The 27,428-nt window shown below is 34.4% G+C and overlaps 1 protein-coding gene across 1 annotated transcript in view; it reads right to left on the bottom strand.

The window, feature by feature from the left end:
- The window catches only part of LOC118188923 (protein lifeguard 3-like), an 82,613-nt gene that overhangs the window by 52,176 nt on the left and 3,009 nt on the right, over positions 1-27,428 (bottom strand). Inside the window, exons 4-12 of the mRNA XM_085814957.1 lie at positions 27,193-27,363; positions 21,401-21,531; positions 18,001-18,065; positions 16,331-16,384; positions 16,177-16,227; positions 12,460-12,499; positions 8,828-8,865; positions 8,636-8,723; positions 7,244-7,333 (exon numbers count right to left, since the gene is read on the bottom strand). Of these exons, the coding sequence (XP_085671083.1) occupies positions 7,244-7,333; positions 8,636-8,723; positions 8,828-8,865; positions 12,460-12,499; positions 16,177-16,227; positions 16,331-16,384; positions 18,001-18,065; positions 21,401-21,531; positions 27,193-27,363 (728 nt within the window). The remainder of the gene's footprint in view (positions 1-7,243; positions 7,334-8,635; positions 8,724-8,827; positions 8,866-12,459; positions 12,500-16,176; positions 16,228-16,330; positions 16,385-18,000; positions 18,066-21,400; positions 21,532-27,192; positions 27,364-27,428) is intronic.

The following is a 27,428-nucleotide window of genomic DNA, read 5'->3' as shown; positions in this document are numbered from 1 at the left end:
ATTTTGAACGTCGTTGCAAATTAGAAATGTATTCATTGGACCATCTTTTCCAAAAGCTTTGAAACATTTTCTCAACAAGCTTCCAACTTTGCAATATAGGAATTTTTTGATCGTGTAAACTTTCTTCTGGTAAGGCAGTTAGCGGGGTACCAATTAAAAAATGGCCTGGCGTAAATGCAGAAAATTCTGATGGATCTTCGGCTCAGGCAAACTCGATGAGTTTATCGCAAAGTGGGTGCCCGCGTAACAACGCTATCCCGGGATAATATGTGCGATTTTCGATTCCGTTAAGCTTCGAACAGTTGGCAATTAGATCCGAATACAATGTTCATAAACGAACCGATGAGAGAGTCCCGAAGAAACGCCCAGTGGTAGGCCTTTTGACGAAGGTAAGTGGCAATGTCATGAAAAGAAATTCCCTTTAGTCCGAACAAGCGTCCGTGTGACCACTCATAATATATAATACAACAAAAATACAAAGATACTTAAGTATTACATGGAAAACATATATCAAATATAAAATGGGAGATATGTACATTATTTACAAAGATAAAGTGCCAGGCGGCAGTACAAAACTATTCATAGGATCAAAGAGAAAACAAAAACAAAACTGAAGTAGGGGAGGGTGTTTACATAAATAGGTTATAAAAATGAATTAATTTAGATGTCTTAGAATCGCAAGCGGCCGCTTGCTATTAATATCCAGTGAGTAGTCATAATGGGGTACTATAATTGAGCTATTATTAACATTAGGAATGTTTTGGTAAAATTTTTCTGCAAGGAGTGCAAAGTAATTTGAAATAGTTGGTATTTCCAACTCCTCGTGAATGGCCGTATTTCTAATAAACCAACGGCTTCTAGATAATTGTCTAAGCGTAACATTCTGCAAGACTTGCAGTTTATTAATATTGGTTTGGCTGGTATATCCCCAAACAGGGCAGGCATAAGAAAGTATGGGACGCAAAAGGGTCTTGTAAATGAGCAACTTGTTATCAATAGAGAGAACGGAGTTCCGGCTAATTAAAGGGGTAAGTGTTCGTTCGGCTAATTAAAGGGGTAAGCACGGAACTTGGCAATAAGTTGTGTAATGTGTGGGGTCCATGTGAGCCGCCTATCTAAAGTGATGCCTAGGTATCGGGCTTGCCTAGTCCACTGAATAGGAGTGTTATACATGAGGATGTCCTCCAATTCGGTACGAACTTTTTTTGTAAACCAGATCGCCTCTGACTTGTCCACATTGATTTTAAATTTCCAGGCAGTAAGCCAGGACTCGAGTGTGTGGATGTGAGATTGAAGTGCTTGTATAACTGGACCAGTAGATGCATTTTTTGAGAGTATTGCCGTATCGTCAGCATACATAGCCAGGGTGGTGTGTGGTGTTTGTGGGATGTCGTTCGTGTAAATATTGTAGTAAATAGGCCCAAGGAGGCTCCCCTGTGGGACCCCAGCCCTGATAGCCCGTGTGGTTGAGTATGTGTTGTTGACACGAACGACAAAGTGTCTATCCTTAAGATAGGAGTAGGTGATGGCTGTGATGTAATCTGGGAAACCCAGAGTGATGATTTTGTGCATGAGGCCCTCCAGCCAAACACGATCGAAGGCCTTAGCTACATCAAGGAAGATGGCACCTGTGGTCTGCCGCTCCTGCAGTCCTTTGGAGATGTAATCTGTCACCCGGTACAGCTGGTGGACAGAGGAATGATTCTTCCTAAATCCATGTTGCTGAGGGATAATTATATTTTTATTATCCATGTGATGGATCTTCAGACAGTGGACACAAAGGTCGCGAATTTAAACAAGCTTCAATTTGAGCTAGCAATGTCGTAAATTCTTCTTGCGTTAGAAGTTGTTCACCTATGGTTCGCTTGAGATGTAACTTTGTAGATTTGACTGCAGCTTCCCATAATCCTCCAAAATGTGGCGCTGCGGGAGGATTAAATAGCCACTTAATACCTTCAGTAGAGCAATATTTATTAACCAATTCATTTTCATTCAAGGAGTTTATTACTCTTTTCAATTTCTTATCTGCAGCAATAAAATTTGTGCCACAATCGCTATGCACTTCTATTCGTTTTCCTCTTCGAGATACAAAGCGCTTCAAAGCGGCAATAAATGATTCTGATGTAAGATTACCTACTAATTCAATATGTATAGCTTTTGTAGTAAAACACACGAATACACAAATGTAGCATTTCATTGGTTTTACTCCTCGACCTTGCCTGGGCTTCACTTGAAATGGCCCGGCGTAGTCAATTCCAACTTTGGAGAAAACCTTTGACGGAACGGAACGACTCTAGACGATGGTAAATCAGACATTATCTGGGTAGATGTTTTAGCTCGTACACGATGACATTTCACACATTTCCAAATCTGTTGTCTTACAACTGACCTAGCGTGGATTATCCAATATTCTCTTCTAATTACTGATAGCAATAGCAGGGGGAAATGATGCACTATATCTGTGTTATGTGATGTTTCTTGGGCAACAAAATAGTCTGATATTTTCTGTCCTGCGCGATGTTGGATCGTCTTAATCTTCCTCCAACGCGTATAAGTCCATTCTTATCGATAAAGGGGTTCAAAGAAAGGATCTTACTATTTGAGTTTAACGGTTGATTCTTTTTTAGAAGATTATATTCATTAAAAAATCCATCCATTTGAACTACTCTAACAATTGCATTTCTAGCGTATTGCAATTCTTCGGTTTTTGAGGTAACCCTTAATCCTTGTTGCGGTAGATTTAGCTGAATTATTCGCAAACCGAAAACACCATGCGATGATTCTTTTAAGTTTCAAGAATGATGAAACTTCATTAAGGACTGGAATTTGCGAAGCGACTGTTCCAATTGAACAAGAAATATTTTTCCGTTGTTCCTTAAAAGACTCTTCTGAAAATGGTAAGTTGATAGAGAACGGAATATTATTTGAATTAAGCCACTGAGGACCTGTCCACCACAAGTCATGAGTAGAAAGCTCTGAAGGCAAAAGACCTCTTGATGCGCAATTAGCTGGATTCTCCTTTCCTTTTATGTGATTCCAATGCGATGAAGGTAAGACTGATTGAATTTCTGAAACGCGGTTGGCTACGAAGGTTTCCCAGCGTGTTGGTTCTGATTGTATCCAGGACAAAACTATCATTGAATCACTCCATGCGTAAATATCGTCAACATAAATTTGTAATGAATTTTGCACAGCTTGAACCAAATGCACTAATAGAACTGCAGAGCAGAGTTCTAAACGAGGAATAGAAATTACTTTCAGGGAAGCTACGCGAGTTTTTGATGTTAGTAGCTGCACCGAAACTGAAGAATGATTTGAAGACTTTAAATAAATCACTGCGGCGTAAGCTTTCTCTGATGCGTCACAGAAACAATGAAGTTCTACATTTGTAGATTTGGGCAATAATACTCTCCTAGGAATATGAATGCATTCAAGAATTGCGATATCTTCACAAAAGATTTTCCATCTTTGATTGATTTCATCTGGCATGGGATCATCCCACGAGATTTGTAATTTCCATATATCTTGAAGCAAGATTTTTGCTGCAACTATAAAAGGTGCTAACCAACCAAGTGAATCAAAGATTTTCGAAATAGAAGATAAAATTATTCTTTTAGTAGAACACTCTCTGTTTTCGAGATTTCCTAAGTGACAAGTAAACTCTTCTTGCGTTGGATACCACTCCAAAACCAATAATTTTATTGATTTAGTATCAACTACTGTACATGAAGAATTTGAGTTCCGAGCACTCAAAGCAGTTTCCAAAATCGAGCGATCATTTGTACACTATTTATGCAATTGAAAGCCACCTTTTTGTAAAAGTTCACTCAGTTGTGAAATTAACTTTACTGCGTCCTCTACTGTGTCTGAACCAAATAGGACATCATCAATATAACAATTGTGTAATATTATTTCAGCTGCCTTTGGGAATTTAGTTCCTTCGTCAATTGTTAGTTGTTTGGGTACGCGAGTAGCCAGGTATGAAGCGGAAGTAGTGCCGTACGTAACTGTGCACAACCTGTAAGTTTTAATCGGCTTCGATGGATCATCTCTCCAAAATATTTTTTGGAAATCGCGATCTTCATCATGAATTTGAACTTGTCGATACATTTTCAATAAGTCGCTAGTAATGGCTATGGGATAGCATCTAAACCTCAAAAGAATAGTAAATAAGTCGTCTTGCACCTTGGGACCATTCATTAGCGTGTCATTAAGAGATATCCCTGATGTAGTTTTAGCACTAGCATTGAAAACGACGCGTAGTTTTGTGGTAAGACTGGATTCTTTTAGCACGTGATGATGAGGTATATAATAATGAAAATTTACTTTATCTAAATTATCATCGGATAATTCTTCCATGTGTCCAAGTGATAAATATTCGGACATGAAGTCTTTATGTTGCTGATATACTTCAGGAGTTTTTATTAGTTTTTGTTCTAGACTAAGAAAGTTGCGAAAGGCTGATGGTCTGGAATTACCCAACTCATTTCTTTTAGGCTTGAATGGCAGTTTTACTGAGTAACGACCATCTTCACTACGGACGTGATTTTCCACGAAATGATTTTCACACAATCTTTCCTCTTTAGTTAAAGGTTTCGATGTGGGAATTTGTTCCAAATCCCAAAATGATTTAACTAACTCCTCCGTGTTTACGTTTAGCGTATTGACTGAAACCTGCTTACGGTTTGGGAATTCAAAATGTGTAGTTCCAGCAATTACCCATCCTAACTTAGAACAACATGCAAATGGAAGATTTTTGCCCATTTTAATTACCTCGCCATTGATTAAAGTAAGGAATACATTAACTCCAAGTAAAATATCAATTTCTCCCGATTCATGAAATGTAGGATCTGCTAAAGTTAAATCTTCGAAACTTTCCTATAAATTCAAAGGTAATGAATGTTACACTTGGAATGTTCCCTGTAATTTTGTCTATTATGTAAGCGGACGTTGAAATTCTGTAATTAGTATTAAAATGAGGTGTAAACAACAACTCAAATTCTCCAGTAGTAGTTGTATTGAAAGTACCTAAGCATGACACTAATATCTTCGAATCCTGTATGCTCAATCCTAAATTGATAGCTGTTTTCCGACGAATGAACGATTTTTCACTACCTGAATCTAGTAAACATCTACAATTTATGAATTCATTTTTTGAGTTTTGAACCTTAATTAAAGCAGTACACAAAAGTACATGACTACGTTTACCATTAGCATGAGCTCCAAAATGTTGATTTTCATAGTTGTTTGCACAAACAGTTGGAGAAACCTCACTCAGGCTGTTTTCTGGTTTAATTTGCGATTTCGGAACAAACACTTGTTCTTCCGGTGAAGGGAATTTAGATCCATTTTTTGGTTTGAAAATATTTTCTAAATGTAAAATGCTATGATGATGCTTAAAACAATGCTTGCAGGTATTTGCACTCTTACACATTTTAACTTTATGGACATTAGACAAGCAATTAAAACTAAGTTTATTAGTCTTAACAAACTCTATTCGTTTTTGCACTGGTAAATTTAAAAAATTAGAACACCTGTATAAAAAATGATCTTCTTTACAAAATAAGCAAGTAGAATTAGTAATCAGAGAAGTAACTCTATTATACACTGGTTTATCTGATTTATGCGTTTTACTAATTAAATGTTTACTGTTCTGTAATGTTCTGACACAATTCTTCAAAAATTCTATCAAGTCACTCAACTTTGGTATTTCGTTTTTTTTTTTTTTTTTTTTCTTTTTTTTTTTTTTTTTTTTTTTAATTGACGCTCCCACCACAACTTTGTCGAAACGTCAAGTTTTTGCAAAATAATATACAACAACAAAGTATCACTAAAATTAACTATCCTTTGATCTAATATTGCGAATAAGCGAGTTATTTCGTTTACGTTATCTACTGAACTTAATATCGAGGATGCAGATTCCGTTTGCATTTGTGAAACGTTAAGAATTCTTTTAATAAAAGCAAATATCTGTTCTCTCTTATTAGAAAATCTCTCTTCTAGTAAATTCCAAGCAATACTGAAATTTTGATTAGCTATGGGAATTGACTTAATAATGCGATAAGCATCATTTTTCAAAGAACTCTTTAAATATTGTAATTTTTGAGCTCCAGAAAGATTTGGATTGTTGCGAACACTAGCGTTAAATAAATCTTTAAATGTTATCCATTCAGTTAAATTTCCGCTAAATGTGGGTAAAGATAATTTCGGTAACTTTAAACTTTCAGAGACTGATTCAGGTACGACAGGTATATCGCCATTTGCATTTACGACCTTGTAAATCTTTAACTTACGAAAAATTTTTAAGTGAACCTCCTCAATTTTGTCTAAAATCGACTGTTCTTCCTCAACGCATCATCACAATTTGTATAAATTTCTCTAAATAGAGATTTAAAATCTTCCTTAAAGATTTTACATTTTTCTAAGATTAATTCAGCTTCAGCATTATCTAAGTTATCATAATCTATTCTCTCGATGAATTTCGTTAACTGTGTTTTCAAAATTCTCTTTCGCTTTTTTTCTATATCTGACATTTTGAATATATTCTAAATTCTCAATTTTACTAATACTTTAAAACACAAAAATAGTAGCAACAACGAAATGTCAAATGCAATTAAAATGCGTTAACTATTTCACTCACCTCGTACACTGTATCCATTGCGAAACTCTTGAGAATTCTAAACCGAAAGTAAAACCATTACGAACACGTAGAATTCTTATTCACAAGCGCGGGTTTTTCTCGAAGCTCCGGCGTAGGACGACCAAATAATGTAGCGAAGCGGTATCTTAGTTTTAAATTAATAAACCTAAGAATACATCACTGCGAGTGGACTGTAAAATTAACCTTTATTTGGCAGTTTGAACTTTCGAACACAGCACAGCACAAAGTAAAACGACAGAGTTACAATAAGCGGTTTTAAGAATGCAACAACAAAATGCGAGCTGCGCATACAATCTACGCATTGCGAAATAATATCTCACAGACAGGCAGAGAGCTCTGGTGGCCGAAACATGCCGTTATGTAACAGAACGATGAAACTTTCTGTTTTTTGAGGAAAGAACAAATTTTAGAATTTTTAGTTTTTTATTTTTTATTTGAAAGTCAAAAATATCAAAATACTTATAACAAAAACGAAATCTAAATGCATCTATTTTAATACACGGATATAAAACTTATGAATTCCATGTGTTATATTAACGACTATTTATTCACGAATACTAAGAATTAAAATAGCATGATTACCCTGGTAGGAATGAAAATAGTGATGATACCGAAGATGATCAATACGAGCAACAAAATGCAGAGGATGCCACCACAGGATGTAAAATCAAACTAAAGATTAAAAGAAAAAAAACTTATGTAACAGAAAGCTCAAACAACTTGTTTGGATTTAAATATATACGTATATAGTCATTTCACTGTAATGTAGAAAATCGGATGACTTATTCGATTAGTGAATATTGTGATAACTAAAATTTAAATTATTTGGCAAATTCCCCCACCGATGTCGTTTCTGCTGTATTCTATTAACAGAGTGCCAGTACTCATTGTTCTCTATCCTGATGCTATTTTTGAAGAGTACCAATTAATTTATTTTACTGACGAATGAAAGATAAATGATATAAATTTGCCTTTGCTTTTGTATAATTGTTGTTTATTTTAGTTATATTTAAATGTATTTGATGAACAAGATATGATGCTTGTGAAGATAAACAATTCAAAATTGAATTCAATTTATGAATACAAACAAGAAGCAATATTCAAACAGTACAGAAACAGATATGGGTACTCTGTTTCTCGAACTGAGTTCCTATGCTTAAAACTTTGCGGTGAAATGGATTCAGAATTCTCATACTGGTTTGAGATGAATGCGCATTTTAATATGTAATGATTCTCTTTTCTCGCTACAGTTATTACAAAAAATTAGTAAGATCTTAACATCAACTTTCTTCTTGCATATGTTCATGGATATTGAACATTTTGAAAATGCTTTAGCAAAGCTAGCCGCGAAACTTTATATTGCTTTAAATCTCAGTGAATTTATGAAATATTTTGAAGCAACTGTAATAACAAATATAAAAACAAAATAAAATGATTTGTAATATCATATTTTTCAGTAAGTGCAATAAAATTAAAAAAAAATAATAATAACAAGACATAAAATATAATACAGCATATTCTACTGTTCTATTTGCAAAAAAAAGAAAAGCAGTTCGAAAAACTTTAAAGTTTTTAAATTTATTGATAATTGTCTAGGGAGTGCTCATTCCGAAATGGCAAGCAATTTTAACTCATGTCATTTTATCAATGATTCATTTTGTCTGCAATTACTTTATTTTATGCAATCTGACTCATTCTCATGATACATATTAACCGTCCACAAATATTGCAGTTTTTTTAATTACTCTACATATAATCTAAGAAAGTAAAATCATATGTGGAAAAAAAATGTACATTCGTCTCATTTCGGTTAAAATACGAATTTTTATATATTCATTATTAGAAATTCCTATTTAAATGAATATCATCATATTGTACTCAAAAATCAAAACTGATTTCCCATCTATGGCATATGATTTATTTTTCAACATTCAGTTTTCTTTAAAAAAATATACTACACATAAATAAACTTACTTTCGTACTGTAAGAAAAAATGGATACTAGCAAACAAACAGCTGCGCATATACCAACAGCCATGAAAACAATCTCCGTTTTATGAAAACTGCAAAAAGTAATGCAAAATATATCTATATAATCGCTAACTTTTAAAATTTACAGACAGAGGCAGAGAAATAGAAATGAGAAAATACTTCACAAAAAACTTGCCTTGATATAGTTCCCAACATGTAGCTCATTGCAGCAGTCTAAATATAAATAAGGAAAAATTTCTTAATTAAAATACTCTAATTCAATTAACTAAAGATAATGAATGATATTGATTTACAAGTACTGATGCATCTAAATAGTTTTTATTTAATGTTAACAAAATAAATATTACCGAACTCAGTGTTATTAAAATATCATGACTCAGAGAGCTAAGAGAATTTATAGCAACACTTGTATTTACTTTTATTATTAATATTACTATTATTATTATATATACGGAACATCAACAAGAAACTGTAGTCGATACATAGTTCTTTTATTAACATAATTGTATTAAAAAGCATGGAAACCGAAAGCTTCAAGTAAATAACACATGTAATGAAAATTTAAATAAAACCTGCATAAATGCTTTATAAGATTTTAGTTCACGGGTCATACATCTTTACAACTGTTAGCAGTCTCTGGTTAAACAGAACTATGAGACTGCTAACAGTAGCAGATTTTTAAGACAAAGTTGTCAAAGAGAAAATAAATGAACTAAAGCAATTCTCTTTTTAAATATTACTTTTCCGCTTAAAATTCTGTTAATATCCTGACATAATACTTTTACGGGTGCTCCACGCTTTTGATTTTAATAGCATATTTCTAAGAATGTATTTTATAAAAATAAGCTCTAGTTTTAGCGCACCGTGTAACTCACAAAATTTCAGAATTTTTCTATTAGTGGCATGCCATTTAGCTTTAAAAGAAAACGTTGGCGAGAAATCTTAGATGGCGGTAACCTTAACGATACAGAAAACTTCATGAAAAAAATTAACATGTAATAATGGTAATATATAACATAATATAATGTTCAATGTGCGTAATGCTGAAGCTGTAGGTGATGTCGCATTTGTGCAAAACAGTTTGCTGTGTACATGAGAAGAGAGGCTGCTAAAAAAATCAGCGTATTGCACCAATTCGGTTCTCCCCAAGTACACAGCGATCTGTTTTCTTTAAAAAATTACAAAATTGCACAAATTCGGTATCGGGCCCAGTCTTGGCATTACATCCATTAAACATTGCAGAGCTGTTCATGGCACGATATAAATAGGTTACTACACGCATATTTGGCGACTAGTGCCCCAAAACAGAGAGGTACCAGCCGTTTTTACATATATTTTATTTATATTTTTAAAGCAAAAAAAAAAAAAAAAAACTAGCAAAAAGGTGTTTGATTTAAATATTATTTTTAAATATGCTACTTCTACCCTATCATTTTTGTTGATGTTTCTATCATTTCTGTTGCTGTAACACTATCTAAACTTTCTGAATACTAAAAAAATTATTCTTTTAGCACAATAACGAAATATATGACATCATCTTTCCTTGAAGAATGTTTTCCATCTATCCGATTATCCGATAATGCAAAACTACATTTAATTTCTTTAAATTTTTCTTTGTTAACTTTGATTTAAATCCGTCGCTATTAGCAGCTATCGATCGATTTTGGAAAAATTGACCAAATAAATAGCATTAAGAATACTAGTTAAATTTTATTGGGAAGATTTTTTCCCCGATAAGTGATAGTGGCCAAAGCCTGAAATCCTCGAGGATTCATTTTATAGTTAGCAAAGAAATATGCGGAAAATGCTTTAAAAACATCTTATCATTACGTAAATTCTGCACCGAATTTTGATATAATTAGTAGGAAATAGTGCATTGTCATCAAAAATGCTGAAAACTGCGCAGAAATTTCAAGAAAACTGGTTTGGTAGAAGTGGGTAAAAAACTTACTTTGAAATTTGACCCAAACAACAACAACAACAACAAAAAAAAAAAAAAAAAAAAGCCTAATTAAACCTTATTAAAAAAGATAGAATAGGAGTATCATAATAATATTACAAGACAATCGCTTCTAAGAGCATAAATAGTGCATTTCTATCACAAGTTTGTCTACAGATTTCAATTGCATACAATGTAAACTTTCACATTTATAGAAAAAAAAGAGGCGAAAAATTATTTCAAAATTATCTTTATCTCATACTATTATGAAAAATAGATAATTTTAAAGCTTTTTTTCATACAAATTATCTTGTATTTTAAATTTGTAAAAATTAAAAATCGAGTTTTTTTATTACCAAATAAAATTTGGATTTACGTTATTACAAATATCGTAATTTGTGCACTGCAAATATCAACAGCGTATTCTTTAGCGTAAGCAATAGTGTATTTAAGAGCCTTTCTTCATGTCATTGAATGATACGGCTTATGAATGTAATCCTAGGAAATGGCATTTCATATGGCTTCGACTTGATGCCGAAGTTCGGTCTTATTGTGTACCCCACCAGCTGAACGAGCGAGTCGCCAACAGATGAAATTCCATGCATGTTCAATGGGGGACATATCCGAGGAATAAGAAGACCATGCAAGGAGCTGTTGTGCCTAAGGAAGTCTAAGTCTGAGTAACCTGTGCACGGGCATTATCCTGCTGAAGTACAGCAGTTCATGCTGCAGCAGACGGCGACGAACCGTCGAAATAGACAGCACAACACCTGTAGCCGTGCTCCAACGTCGTGCTAACACACCAGAGAACGTTGTACGATCCGTCATAGACACGCGCGTAAAGTGCGCGCAAGTATTGGTCTTCTTCCAGAATTTCATAGTGGAAGGTGCCAAAATACTTCATTGTCGTGCATTCCTTGGCATTTTAAAAAAAGCTTTCATTTGCTTTTTTCAGGAAAATTTCCAGGGGCTCAACTTTCAAGTCACTGCGCAGAAGCTCGTTTCTCACATAGTAGTGACCGTTAATCATGACTCTCAATAACTTTGATTGTACTGTTTGAAGTTTATAAATGTCATTTCTTGTAGCGGTCGCCCACGGCGGGGAGGCATAAGGTCATACTTCACAGGATCTGATTTAAACGCAACGCTCCAGTCCTTTATATACGAGGACATGGAACAAGCGGGATATTCTCATTCCAAGCTTATGCGATCGCTTTGTAACTCTAATGATTAATGATTTGCATGCCTTACCTCACTTTACATTTTCTGCAAGTTTGGTTCAATTTGCATATCTCCTTCACGGCGTTGCACTTTTCACAAACATTAGTGTAGTTTATATAATTCGGTGTAATTATATTTTTGATATTAAATTAATTTATACTTGCTTCTCCTGTTTCTCACATAATGAAGCATACAACACACGTAAAAATACTTATATTGCAATTTAATACAAGATACCAGCAAAGACATTTTGGTTCCATAAATCAGTTTTCGTGAAGTAAGCAGGATAAGAGGATTGTCATACTTCAAAGGTCAGTTTTCACATTTTTTTTTTTTTTTTTTTGATGTATATCTTCAAACTAGTCGTGAAACTGCCACACATTTACATTTCGAAACTACGGAATAAAATAAGAAGCGTAACATGAAATTCAAATCTTTGTTTTAAATAATTCAGATGCAGTTAAACTAAGAAAGTTAAAACATAAATCAATTCATAATAAGTAATATTTTGAATCTGTAAAATAACTTAAATTTTTAATTCTTAAATAACTTCAGTTAATATAAGTGACTCTAACATTTTTTTTCTCCCCCCCCCAGAAATCAGATGTATTTTTAGACCGGTGAACAAGAAATCAGAAGGCACTTACCAATATAGCTAACAAGATGATATTAGTAGGATACTTCCTCCTGGGAATAAAAAACGTTCACTGTATTTTTGGATAAGAAGTGGGAAAATTTAATTTAGTTAAACTTTTTTTAACAAAAATTAAATAAAAGATACCGAAAAAAATGTCGTAATTTTTTTAATAATAGACAAAAAGCATTTAATTCGCTTAACAAATTTAAACAAGGTTTAACATGTTGCTATGCAGTACACAAACGGCTATTTTGAACCCAGAAATAAACATAGCTCTAGAAAACTTTTATGCATCACATTAATGAGTAAAATCTTATAAAAATTACTAATCACATCTATTACAAACCACATTAATTAAATATCTTGTAAGTTACATCAGTTATAAAAAAAGTACCAAATTAAGATTTAAAATTAGACAAAAAATGGCCTTCGTCTAGCGTAGATTTTGAATAAAACTCCATCGGTTTAGAAAGGTGTTCAGACGTACGCCCCACTTCGTCAAAAGATACCTATGTCTAAGTAAAAATATTTTATCTATAAGGAGAGGGAACTACGTCCGAAAGCCCTCGAATCTAATAGGGTTTTATTGAAAATCAATGCCAATCTAAGGCTGCTTTTTTGCCTAATTTAAGCTTTGTTCATCTTTATGCTTAAATTTTGAGCAATAACACGTCGATCAGGTGAAACTACTCTTAAAATTTTAATCATGTAATGTGCTATATACATATTATAATCTGTTTAAAATGCTGATGGAAATGTGCATAAAATTTGGAATACTGAATTTGGCTTTATTTCAATAAAGAATAAAGCCAAATTTAACACTAAAAGACTCAGGTTTAAAGCCTCTAGAAGATATGGAGTCACATTATGGGGAACAGTAAAATGTGATATGGGTATGGGCTTAAATATTCTGATAACGCATGGAGGTAGAAATATATCATCGAATGGGTTCATTCCAAAACTCCGACAACCATAAGACCGATGGTCCAAAATTCTGGCAGGTGAAAATCCAGACGTTACTTTAATGTTTTGTTAAACTTTTTAATATTTACAAAAATGAGTTGAATTCTAAAGCTAAACAAATACTTTATTTCTAAAAGGATACAGTATGTTTATTTAGCATAATTATCCTAATGAATAAATGATTGAAATATCAAAATAATGCCATAGTTTTTAAATATTTAGAAAAAAACACTGTGCAATGCCACGGAGCTAATCCATGATAGTTCTGCTTGGGCGATCGTTAACAATGATCATTATTCTTTCTTGTCGATCAACTATTGGTATTCTGTGTTTGGTATCCCATCTCCTATGCCAAGATTCTATGATGTTTTACGTACGAGAAATTCCCGAATAAATTGAATCATATACAGACTGCAGTGTTGGTGGAAATAATGGTGGAGATCCCCGTAGTACCGTACCATTACGCATATATCACCTTGCTCTTCCACGTACGTAATTATCTTCAAACCACGTTATTACGTCACAAGCTTCCCTGCGTAAATATTGTTTCAGAGCATCGAAATCTTCATCTTCAAAAATCAGAGCATCTAGAATCCCATCAGGCGGAATGAATGCTAAAGCACTTAAATAACGATGAGATAAACTAAATTCCTCATCGGGCACTATATCGAAATGTCAATCCAGTTGTTTGAATTTTTCTTCGCGCACATTGCCCGAAATGGAAAAAATAAACCTTATTACTTGTGGCAGGAAATTCATTTTTCGTTGCATTTATTGTTTCTGATTCCAGATCCACTAAAATGGTACGCGGCCTCAATTCAATGCCATTTTCACCCGCATAATCTGTTCAATATTCAAATATGCGTTTACAGATTTCGTCACGTTCGCTAAACATTAATGCAAAGAACAGGTGGAAGAACTCGTAAATTTTCATTTTCAACAGGTGAGTGAATGGTATTCGGCCCTGTTTTAAATATAACTATCCATGATCCAGGAAAAGGGCCGATGACGAACGCTGCCTGTTTGATTTTGTTGTAAATAACAGAATTCGTTCGTCGCACACGCTAGAGTATTTAATAAGAAAATTCTTTCCGCAACGTTTTACGTACATTATTAGAAATTTCCACATCTTCAAGCGACTGAAGTTCTGGAGGTCATATTCTTTTTCTAGTGTAACTGATTTTCTTTCGGAAAGCATTTTCCGAAGGTTATATTTCTGGATTAAAAATGGGCGCTTTTTGTTTGAATAGTTTGTGACTGTGCAACATTATTTTGCTTTGCATTTTCCTTTATTTGGTTTGCAGTTTATACTATGAAAATAGCCCTAGCCTGCGGAAAGTGATTGGCATTTACAAACTTCTGAAGGTAATGTCTTCCATCACAAACTTTCATTATTAAACGTCCTCTACAATTTTCCTATTTCCGTGATTCACAACACCTAATACTTATTTTTCCGATTTCTTCCTTTCACCATTAAATAACCACGAACATTAATCTTTCTACAAATTTTCGGAATAACACAATTGCACAAACTTCATCCATGATTGTTAAGGGTGAACCATGGATCACAGATATATGGATAGTGCACAACTTCAAATTAGAGTTACCTTAAAACGGTGTGGAAGATCATTAGCTTCGAACATTTGCTGCGCATGTTCAAGTAATTCTTTTTTACACAAACACCTGATGCAAAAGATGGGTACGCAAAAAAGGTGTCTCTCAACCTTTTTTAAAATACAATCCTGTCTGTTCCCCAAATCCTTTCTTGGGCGTTATACTCTTAACATTTTTAATGATATTTCTAGAATGCATTTAGTCTTTATTTAAATCTTTGAAATATTTATCTGTCAGGGTTTTGGCTGTCGAGATTTTGAGTGTCGGGATTTTGGCTGTCGGTTTTATGGAAGCCACCCAGAAAGAAAATCGTGCCCAAATCTGAGGGCGGAAGCGAGTCTGCTTTCAGTCCATCCCCCTTTTTTTATTGCAACTTGTTACCTTATTTATTGCATTGGGATGCTATAGAGTCGATGATACTCTTGTTAATATTTTCTATGCTTTTTAATTTAAAGTGAAAAAATGATTTATTGTTTTGCTATTGAATGTTCAGAAAGAACGGGAGCATCAAAAATAAAAATTAAATTTTCATAGTTACACCGTTTTTATACATAAAGTAATTTTTATTTTCTTTTCTGTTCACATTATTCCTGCTTTCTTTTGCATTAGAATTCCTTAGCTATTTACGCTTTGTATTGAAAATATCTGTTTACAGCTAATTTTTACCTCTATGGTATTGCGGTGCAAATGGAATTAGAGCATTTTTCGGCCATTCGGCGCGATGGGGCATTTTATGAAAGAAATATCAGTTTCTTTAAACATAAAGATATCCATATTATGTTTCACTCACATTATTTTCCCGATTTCTCATCCCATTGTTCTCTTTTGTCATGATGGTTTTATGGAATCAACCTTTTCAGACAATTCAAGTAATCAAAATAATGCGTACGGCCAGTCTATGACAGATGCTAAAAGAAGTATTTTACTAATGAGTCCAAGAATGTAAGGACAGATGGAGCAAGGATACGTATTCCAATGTATACTATGGTGCAAAGCTGACTAGGTAATAAATTTTTGTTTCAAAACAGAGCTACCGTACAAGCACCGTACTTTTAAACACATGAGCATTACATTAATGGACACACGTTAATTGATAACTTAGCACAACAACATAAAAAGTCATAAAAGTCCAAATGAAACAAGACATTACCTGATATCGCCACAACACACCAATCCAATATAAACTCCTAGAAAGGTGGCACTGAAAAGAAAATTTTATTTTTCAGCTAATGCAAAAGTGAATTTAGAAAATAGTATACAAAACGAAATGTTTTTGGAGTTACTAGTCAGACTCAGATGCTTACAATGATACGTAGTATATAACTATATTGCTTCTTACGAATTCTTTTACATGAGGCCTACAAAGGAAAGAAACTTGTAAATACGAAACAAATTATCATCATAATAAATTACTTTGATATAAATTCATTCAAGTTCGCACACTTATATGTTATTTTCTAACATAAGTCGAATGCAGAATTTCCTCATCCTTTCATTATTATAAGGTTACAATGCAAAGGCATTAAAATGATAATAAATTTTAAAATAAAGTTATAAAAATTTATTTTCTTTGGTATAGTATAAATTTAAACTAACATACATATTGATGCAAATGAGCTGCACAACCAAATTTTGGAAAACACTTGAATTACTTCTTGATCCCTATTCCTTTCAAGGAAGTTATTCTTTAGAATTTTTTACACTGATCCCAGCGCTTGCATCATACTTGTAGTGATACTTGGTTTGACAACTGACGCTCTGTCTAAATCTGTCTGTGATGCAGCATGAATGATCTAGTAACCAGATAAGAGGGCGCTGGACAAAAAGCTCTTGCGACTACGTCCACGGAAAAAGAAAATTGTGATGATTGCCTACGTGACAGATACCCATACAAATGAAAACATGATCTACATAGATTAAAAAAAAAAAAAAAAAAGTGGTAAAAAAATTCCACATTAATATAAATCACAATGACAAAAGCTCGCACTGACATCAGCCCACATTGATTAAAGCCTTCACTGACAAAAGCTTCCTGCATGAAGTCGTTTCAGATAAGAGGGAAGTTTAATTCAGACGTCCGACTTTGAGACGATGCCATAAACTTTACGCCGAAGAATCTGAAAATTTGACTACCCTTAGGGCATAGGGGTGTTGGAAAAAAAGAAGAAAAAAGCAAAAGGATGGGAAAACAAGAAAGAAAAAGCAAAGGTTAAAAATGTAAGAGTGCACCGCAAATGATTTGATGATAATTTTCTAACATGAAAGAACTCCGATAAACGAAACATTTCATTATAAATTTTATGCTAAACTAGCCGGAAAACATATTTCAGTTGTGGATGATAAAAATTAGTTGCTTTATGTCAATACCAAAAGTTAAGCTGCAAATAGAAGCAAAAGTTTGGGACACAATGCTGTCTACGGTGCCTCATCATTCTATTTACCAAATTTGTCATCCAATGACTTTTCGCATTATTAAGGCTGAAACTAAGATTTAAAGATCGTTCTTTTGATCGCATTTAAGACATTCAATCCGATTCTCTAGCAATACTTTGATTACTATTTCAAGAATCACTGCAATCTTCCGAACACAGTAAATTAGTCGGGATTTTTGAATAAAAGCAGGACACTGTTTTAAAACAAATGAAAAACAGGTTTAATTCGAGAAGATTTTTAAAAATAAATTTGGATTTATCCAATTTCTTTCTTAGCAGTCCTCGAGAAGAGAAAAAAGCAGTTTTAAGCAAACTTCAAATGATATATCTCATCGATTTCTAAGTACGTTTTAAATAAGTACAGCAATGAATTAAATTGCTTTTTAGTGAAAGAAAATCCACATTGTTTAGGTGCATATTTCATGATTCTAGATAACACCAAAATGCTGCTAGAAATCCATATTAATCATAAAGTCACTAACTGCATTCCCGTGAAATGAGTAAGCAATAGATTGCATTTTAAAGAAATTTCAAGTACTTACTCGAAAACAAATAGGGATATAACACCCATAGTAAACAATAACTGAACCATCAGAGTTAAATACACCTGAAATTAGAAAGGTTTATATCACATTCGGCGGTTTATCATATTTAATAGATTTATTTCACAATTAGGCAGTTCTATCGATTAAACACAAATAAATGAAAGGCTTAAAAGAAAATTTGAGAAAACAATGTTTTTCTTTCTTTCTTTAATGGCCGGAGTCTTTATTTAGTAGCCATTAGCTTTGCGCCAACACAGGGCCAGAAGTGGTAGCCATTTCATTATGGAAGCACCTAATAGGTGGCCACCGTTGCGTCCTATGAAGGGACGGACAGTTACAGCCCTGCCTTCTCCGGGATTCGAACCCGGGCCATAGCTACGACAATCAGGGTCACTAAAACACTATACGGCTGGACGGCTTTGAAGAAGCAAAGTAAAAATTACCATAATTTGTTATGCTATTTGATATGACAACTGCACCTTTTACGTGATGTATTCATTTAATCAGAAATAGCAATCTTAAAAATTAAACTTCAGCGTATTGCGCTTCTTAAGACTGCCAAATATAGGGAGTATAAATATTTACGAATATGTACTTTTTCAGCCTAAATAATTTGTCTAAGCAGTCTTCACCTTTAATTTTTTTAGGCATAAATTCCTTCCTTGAGAAAAGTATTTATGAGTTAAGAATAGCCCAAATCATCTTTCCTTTTTGATAGTATCTGATATCTACCAGTGTCAGATACATGACAAAATAACGGTAAAAAGTAGGAAGCATTTGAGCGTCATAATTAGCGAAAATATGAAAAAGATAAAAATTCGCTGATTGCAGTTTTGTTAGAGCTAACCCAAATTTTATCAAACTGTTCTTATCTCCATAACGTCGGCAGAAGAAGGTAACAAATTTTTCCATTCCTATGAGAGGAACGAAGTAGAAATTGCGTCCACTCTACCTGTTTTTCGGGTAGACAAGATTGAGTCTACGTAGATCGCATGTTGTATTGCTGTGCATGTATGATATGCACAGTAGTATGTAGTATGATACGTAGTACAGTACAAAAGCTACTGTACGCTGCTGACAACAGTAGCAATGTGAAAGTTTTTACTTGCATTACAAAGGCAGAAGTTCAATTTGACAGGCATCAGTAAGTGGTCACAGGCAGCGTTTTCTGATCCACTCGACAGTCACTATAAAGAACTGCACATTACATTTAAGGTGCTTCATTATACGGGCTCAAACTGTAATTCGAAGGCAAACCTGTGGGGCGCCATTTCTTATAGTAGCAGGTCATCTTTAGTCACTCTCCGTACATCTTCAACAGCTCAACGATATGTTGATACCATCCTGCGGCCGGTGGCATTACCCTTCATGGCACGTCATCCTGGGGCCATTTTCCAACAAGATAATGCCAGGCCACAAACCGCTCGCATATCTCTGAACTGTCTCCGTGCGGTTGATACTCTTCCTTGGCCAGCAAGGTCACCAGACCTTTCACCAATCGAGCATGTCTGGGAATGGTAGGCCGCCAAATTCGGGCACCACAAAATATCTCAGATATGGGGCGACAACTGATGAATGCCTGGCAGAATGTGTCGCAGGATGACATTAGGAACTTCTACCACTCCTTGCCACATCTACATCCGTACCGATATAGCCGGAATATCGCGCAAGGCGCAACGTGTCCGGCTTGATGACAAGCAAGGCCATAAAGGCACATGACGTTAGAAAATGCCGGACAGTAGTTCCCGAGGAAAGAGTCTTGAGTTGCAGAAGAGTGCCCAGACATCACGGCAGGAGAAGAAATTCATCAAACAGCTAACTCCATGCGAAACCCACGAGACAAGTCTGTGGTCTGTGCGCAGGCGCCGTCTATCAGAACACACTAGAACTAAAAGAAAAAGTTATAGTTAATCATAAAGCAACATGCTGAACAAAATTATATGTCCAGTTTGATCATCTCCTCTACAATCCCCAGCGCTAGCAACATTTTTTCCTGGGGTGTCTGCTACTTTTTACATTTTTCGGCAAATTCAAGAAATTTGCTGATCAGCTTCTTAAAATTTTCATCCATCTGGAAATCGTTTAAGTCACGCGTTCAGAGTACGATTTCCCCATTTGGAGGTTTACTTCTTTGTACTTTCTCAATTGACGCAGTGAGAGCCCGTTTCTTCGGATATTCAACTTTCGACGCTTTCGGCCGGAATTTGCCGTCTAATTTGCTTTCTGAAGAGAAAACGGAAGGCAGAAGTGATATTAGAGATCCAAAGCATAAAATATCTGGTTAATTAGCGTAAAGGAACCTTACAAGTGTAGCTGATATTCCGAATGGCAACACACTGAGACTTGGAAGATAAACGTATTTTATTTCAGGCAGTGACAACACATTGCATTTAAATAGTTGAGTTTGTTAAGTTTGAAAGATAAATATTTTATACTTTGCCGAACCGCAATAAATTGATACGCAGGAAGGTAAAAATTTTCTTTTCGAGTAGCACAAATATCTTAATTATTTTTCAGATATTTAAAACTTGGAATTAAGAAAAAGAACTAAAACTATGTATGCTATAAGTATTATATGAAGTTATGGAAACCTTGAAAATACAGACCCTCGGCATGTGCTCCGTTTGCCACTAAGGAAACCAGTCTCTGTTTGCTCCAGTATGCCGACAAGATAAGGGAGTAAATAAATCAAACGTGCTTAATTCCTCATGGGACTTATCTGCAGACTATAGTCCCCTAGCAGCTGAGCAGTAAAGTCTCTGAACACTGGTAGCTCAAACCGGGGATCGAATCCAAGCGAACGAGACAAGGGCATCTTCGTAGTTTTGCCCATGTGTAAAGTGTCGGTTTCTGTTAGACAACTCTCCACAAAGGCATCCCTCTCCTTAGGCAGATAGCCCACGAGGTATTTGCTATAATTAAATAAAGCAAACCTGTAGAATATGACGATTTGTTGCCATTCCATGTTTCTGTTTGTACTACTACTCATAATGTTCTGAATGAATTGATTTTTTTCAAAAGCTAAGCAATGCTTAGAAATAAAATTTGGGTGAATCCCTATGAATTATAGATATATTTACATACTCCATATTATTTTTAAATCCGTATTATGGCTGGAGAATATCAACGTCGTATAGAGTACGCATAGAAAATGGGAGAATATCAACGTCGTATAGAGTACGCATAGAAAATGCAAAACATAAATATTCGGTTCTAATATTTGTGCTTTTAATTTAGTTTGAATTTTTCAGCACATTTTCAAACTGAAATTAAAACTTTTTAAATATAGTTCAAAAACTGAAGAACATTTACTAAGGGCTACAAGATAAGCGACATATTCTCTAAATAAAAATGGCACAAAACTTTTGCATATATGCATATATTAAAACATTCGTACTTTCCTCACAAACTGAGCTCGAATTTTCTTATCTGTGAAGCCAATCCAATCTGCACGTGGTCCACCAGGTCTTTCTTCAGCCCTTGCGTCTTGCCTTGAGGATTGAGTAGGAGGTGCCGTAGGATAAACCACTGTGAAAGACGGATTTTAAATAGTCAGCTTTTTATATCACAGAAGCTGATATATTAAAAATTCAAGAACAAGGTTTTAATTATAGAAGAGTTATTTTGCAAACTATTTTTCATAGCAATTATATAGTGCTTCAGGCTAGATGTGAGTTCAAACGAGAACACGCACAAAAGGTTTTGGACTATCTGAAGGGTTTGAAAATTACACGAATAAATATAACTAATCATACAAGAGAAGAAAACGTAGTCGTATATAGTTTATTTAACAAAGTTTTTAAAAACGTTTAAAATTCCGATATATGTACTTAGTACAATTTGCTTAACATGCGGCCATTTTTGTTGCGAATAATATAGTTTTTATTATTTGTTTGCAAATCGTATATTATATCCTCAACACAAATTTGTTTAATCATCATCTAATTCAACAATTTAAATTTAAGTATTTGAAAATTTTTCCATGTAATAATTTTTTATTTGGCATTTAAATGGAACACAAAATGTAATATTGAGTATTAATATGCATTAGCTTTATTGTGTTTATACTTTTGCTCAAGACAATATCGATGTACATGACTGAACACTGCAAGTATAGGATCATATGGGGCATTAATACAGATATAAATGTATCAATCATCCCATACGATCTCATTGTCCCATATGACTCCTTATTAACTAGATGGGATCATATGGAACGATGCATTTTTATCCCTTCAAATGCGTTTTTGAAACTTCTACATGTCTCATATGCTTATACTATCACTAAAGAATATATTAAGATAGTCTATTCCTTAAATTTACATTTGAAAAGAATATCACTAAGGAACGAAAGTAAAGACTTCGTTTTTCAACATACAACCATGAAAATGTTGAAAAGGGCTTTTGAGCCCCATTTTCTGAGCCCCCAAGAGATATGTACAGTAAAAAGCCAACTCAGCAGAAACGTTATGTATATGGCAAATATCAGTCCCATTACATCAGAGAATACGTTAGGGCACGCAAAACGCTAAGAGTCAGCATGCGCAGGGCAAGCTTAAAAAGAAGAAAGGAAGGCGCATTTCCAGGTTTACTTTTGCAAGTGAAAGTGAGATGAGTGAGTATGGGTATAAGAAAATTTCAAAAAAAAAAAAAAAAAAAAAAAAAAATGTTTTTTTTTTTTTTTTTTTTTTTTTTTTTTTTTTTTTTTTTTTCCCAGGACACCTTTACACGTTACAAAATGACCTGTAAGCTTGAGGAGAGGCGTAGTTTGACTTCTGTCGTCCAAGAGTTTGGAATTGATAAAAGTGTTGTTTCTCAAGCTCGGAAAGCATTCCATATGACAATTACGGCTGCAAGAAAGGTTGGTCGTGCTCAGCAAAGGAAAGCAACGATGACTGATAACAGATATATCGCTATATCGCCCCGTAAGCGAAAAAAGATCGAAACCAGACAGAGGCAGTTGCGCACGGCAACCGGATGTGTCCCGGTTTACTGTGGCCAGACAGCTTCATAAAGGTGGTCTATTCGCTCGCCGTCCTGAATGCTGCATACCAATGACTGCAGCCCATACACGGCCTTATTTACAGTGGTATAGAGAGCACAAAGAATGGACACCTTATCAATGGAGTCACAGCCTGTTCACCAGTTAGAGTCATTTCAGTATGACAAACGATTTTTGATGCCAGCTTTCATTACACTAACAGCAGAGAAAGAGACCATTGAGGCGATCCTGGCCTGTTTGTATGGGAAGACATTATGATGATGTTTGTATGGGAAGACATTATGATGAACGGACAGATGGAGTTCCATATTTTTTATAGAGCTTTACTTATCCAAGATCGTTACTGCGATGATGTTATTCTCCCAACGTGCATTATTTCCAGGTTGTCGTTGGTCCGACTTACTTTTTATGGTTTTATGGATAACAGTCCCCGGCCACATAGGACACATGCTGTTGAGGAGCTCCTGGAAAGTGAAAATATAAACAGAATGTATTAGTCAGTGTTATTCTCTGATTTAAATCCCACTGAACATCTGTGGGAATTTTTAGGGAAATGCCTGGTGGCATGATGTTATCCTCCGGAGAACACCAACTGAAACAGATGCTTCTTGAAGAATTGAAATTCTTACGTCAAGAACTGTTAGATAATCCGTTGAACATATTATGCAACGCAAACTTTGCAGTTAGGAAAGGTCATATCCCTTACTAAGGTTCTTTGGTTTGTTATTCTGCTTCTTGGCCAGACAGTTTTTGTAAAAACGCCATTCTATTTTTAAAAGTCTTTTTCTATTCGCCCCATACTGTATGCGTCCTATTCATTTTTCTGCTGTCATACTTTCCTCATCCTTTAAGTAGTATATTTTGCCTCTGCAAGATGAATTTCATGTCTTCCAGTTGATTTTTTGAGGAAATACAACCCTATTCAGAAACGTTGCTTACGTTTTGAATATATTTACAATAGAACCTTGAAGTGCAAGTGAGTCTGCGGAGTGTTTGTTTTAATAATTTATATCCTTTAACTTGACAAACAAGCAAGATCTTGCAGTCCAAGTAATACGTGGTCGCTTTTGTTTGCCGAGCGTCACATTATCACAACTGATCTGATGGTTTTTCTCTCTCGCGGGGCAACCGTGAATAATTGTCTCCCATGCTGGTATCTGGCAGCATGCTTGCCTCAGATAATTAACCCTCCTAACATATGCTGCTTACTACAGCTTTGTGATCACATGTGCATACGTGAATCATTTGTTTTTACTTAGTGCTTTAATGGTTGTGTTTTAACAACTGTACTGCGATAATGACTCCTATGAAAAAAAAAAAAGTCAATAAAGAAGGCAGTAAAAAGACTGATGCAATTATGGTAATTGAATAAAGAATAACGGTAGAGACGCAGCAAAAGAGGAGCCATGAGCGTATCAAAGCAATAAACTTGTGCTCCGAAAGATAGGAAAAACGCTTCTCATACGATTAACGAGAAGCAACTAGTAGATTATACTGCGACCAAGACATTTTATCTGCGTCGATGCTGATGCTTTGTACACTAGCATCGTAAGAAAACTGCCAAGCACATCGAAAGAATACAAAGAAAGAGGAGAGCAGGGAATGGTTTGACGCCTGAAAAGGGAACTGACATCAGTAGTGATTTGTGTGACACAGCTAGAATATACATTCCAACATGAAGACAGCTGAGACGTCCGTCAGCGAATTCCAGAAGACCATGATTTCCTGCACTTACCTACCGCTGCAAGATTTTAACGCGAAAACTTTGTGAGATTTTGACTTTATGGGAAAAGATGCCAAACAAAACCTACAGTACAGCACAAGACAATGCAATGTCCGATGTTAAGATGTTTCAGATCATTAAGGAATGAAAGGTGCAAAACAGTCAGTTATATGTTATGTGAAAGTGTAATAACAAAGCCTGAATTCCCCATATCCTTTTCGTTGAATGAATTAACAATCTAATGCAGTGTAGAAATGCCGTTTAGAAAGGAATCTATCATTCAAAGTTGTGAATAATTCTGATTATAGATACTTGTTTACTCTTTAAGCCTTGAGGATGATTTATTGGATAAATTCGAGTTCATTATCGTTAGTTGTTTTCTTCCGAACATCACTACACTACTCCATGCCAGAGATCAACAAGTGATTTCGTACTTTAGAAAGCTTTATTTTATTTCAGTGATACTTCGAGGTTATCATCTCCGAGGTTTAGGAAAAATCATTTTCACGTCTTGAGCAGGCGTAACATCGATAAAGCCTGGCATGCAATCATAAAGAGACTCTTCAAAAACCATGGTATGTTAACTTCTTAAATTCGACTTTAATTTTTTAAGGCTCTGCTCATAAACAGCAGCCGCCAAATGATGATAAAATTATGCCTTTGGGGAAAACAGTGACTCTGGAAATGAATGAAGACGATATTTAAAAGCAGCAGGAATAATATGGAGTAATATAGCCCTTATGATCAAATAATTGATGGATCGATTTGTTTCATATATCTTTATACTTAACTAGTGGAGTACCCATTGCCAGTTAACTTAGATTGGGAGTAATGTGTATAAACAATAGACAGAACGATACCGCTGTAATCCTCCTCTAATAACGATGCAAAAAGTAAAATTCATAGCCATATATTTTTCAGTCTGATGCGATATGGAACACACATAAAAGATTTCGATTGAAAAATAAACTAATTCCCTCTCATTATGTCAGCAACAATGGCACGCAGTTCTTAATGGGTTTCGTCTTTCTAATCAAATAGTCGTGTAAAAGCTCAAGTTCCATCCAATATTTCACCTATATTCAATTTTAGTCGACAAAATGTGGCAAAACTTCTGGGCTAACACCGTTTGGGCTAATAAATAAAAAAAACTAAATTAAAATTAAAAATTAATTAATTAATGGTTCCACTTCTTTTATTCTGGCTTCGGAAAATTTATAATAAAATCTTTGATGCATAAGCTCAAAAATAAAGATATTTTTAAATATCTTTAAGTATTTATTTCAAAACACTCAGCAAAATTTTGATGCTTATTCAAACTTGAAATCGTGAAGTCAGAGACTATCGCAGTTAACTTAGATCATTTAGACATTCAGAGATTTAGACATATCACTTTAGACATTCAGAGATTTTCATTTATATTGCCTTGACTATAAGTTTGAAGCTGCAGAAATGGCATAATCTGAGAAATGGAGTTCCAAATTAAATATTGTTCCCAGTATCCCTTACCAAAGTCAGACATTTTCAAAACGACTGATACAACTCTTTGAAAGATCTGGTGATTATAACCCTGTGATAATAAAGACGATTTATAGTCTCACTGCCTATGAGACATCTACGCAGACATTGGAAATCAAAGTCATTATCTTTGCTTGGAAAGGGTACAGTTAATAAAAAAAAAGAAATAAAAAATAATTTAAAATTAGAAGAATACGTTTAAAATATCTTCTGTTCATTTTTTAATTCAATTCGAAGCCATTTGCATTGAAAACGAAAATCAGCAGAGTTTAATATTCTGACCGGCCTGGCGTTTTTTAATATCGTTATGAAATCCTGCTTTTAAACAGCATTTATTAGTCAGATTGAATAAATAGTTAGTGACAAAAACCCTCATGACCGAATATAGGCGGTCGTGTCACTCAGGGGTTTTTAAAACAATTTTTATTAAATTCTTTCCTCCCAGTCTAAGACATTACGAAAGAATAAGCCATACCTTTTAAATAACTCAACTGCATAGAAAAGCAGTAGGGGAGAAAAGAGGTTTTTAGTTGTACATAAAATTCTAAAAGAATATTTTGTATGAATTGATTATTATATGAAGTAAGTATATAATCATTTGATTATGTGCATAAAATACATAATTAGTTTTAAGCATGCCTTGCTCACTTCACATGCTTGTTGCTGTAACGTCAAATTAGTTACACAGCTTAAAACGGAAATGAATGTGTTAATACCTTCTATAGATACGTAAATAATTATTCTATTATTCTTCAACATGAATTATACGAAAAATAAAACATGACTTTTCTATAATTTTAGGATCGTTAATTTGTCAATAAATTTGCAAAGCATGATGATAAATCCATTACATTAATGTTCGCATAAATGAAATTTTATTCAATCTTATTTTTGTAAAGCCATGAATTTCTAAACTATTCATGTATATTGTCTTTAAAGATCCTACCTCTAAACGCATACTGAGGTGGCACTTGATAATAAAATGGTGGTTGCACAGTTTGATAATATGGTGGAGGAAAAGGATCTCTAAAATCTCGACGAAAACTTTGGCCTTGATTAGATGAATGCTCTGAAAATTGCTGTGACTGGTGATCTCGTGCTGTTGACTGCTGCTGTCCTGAATAATAAGGATAACTCTGAGGTGAGCAGGACAATTCAAAATATAAATAAGAGGTACTTACA

This window comes from Stegodyphus dumicola, chromosome 1 (genome assembly GCF_044657685.1).
Source record: "Stegodyphus dumicola isolate Sdum_Otavi_A_Nest chromosome 1, ASM4465768v1".
NCBI classification, from domain to species: domain Eukaryota; kingdom Metazoa; phylum Arthropoda; class Arachnida; order Araneae; family Eresidae; genus Stegodyphus; species Stegodyphus dumicola.
Note: the sequence above shows the minus strand (reverse complement) of the source record. Positions and strands in the feature narration are given on the sequence as shown.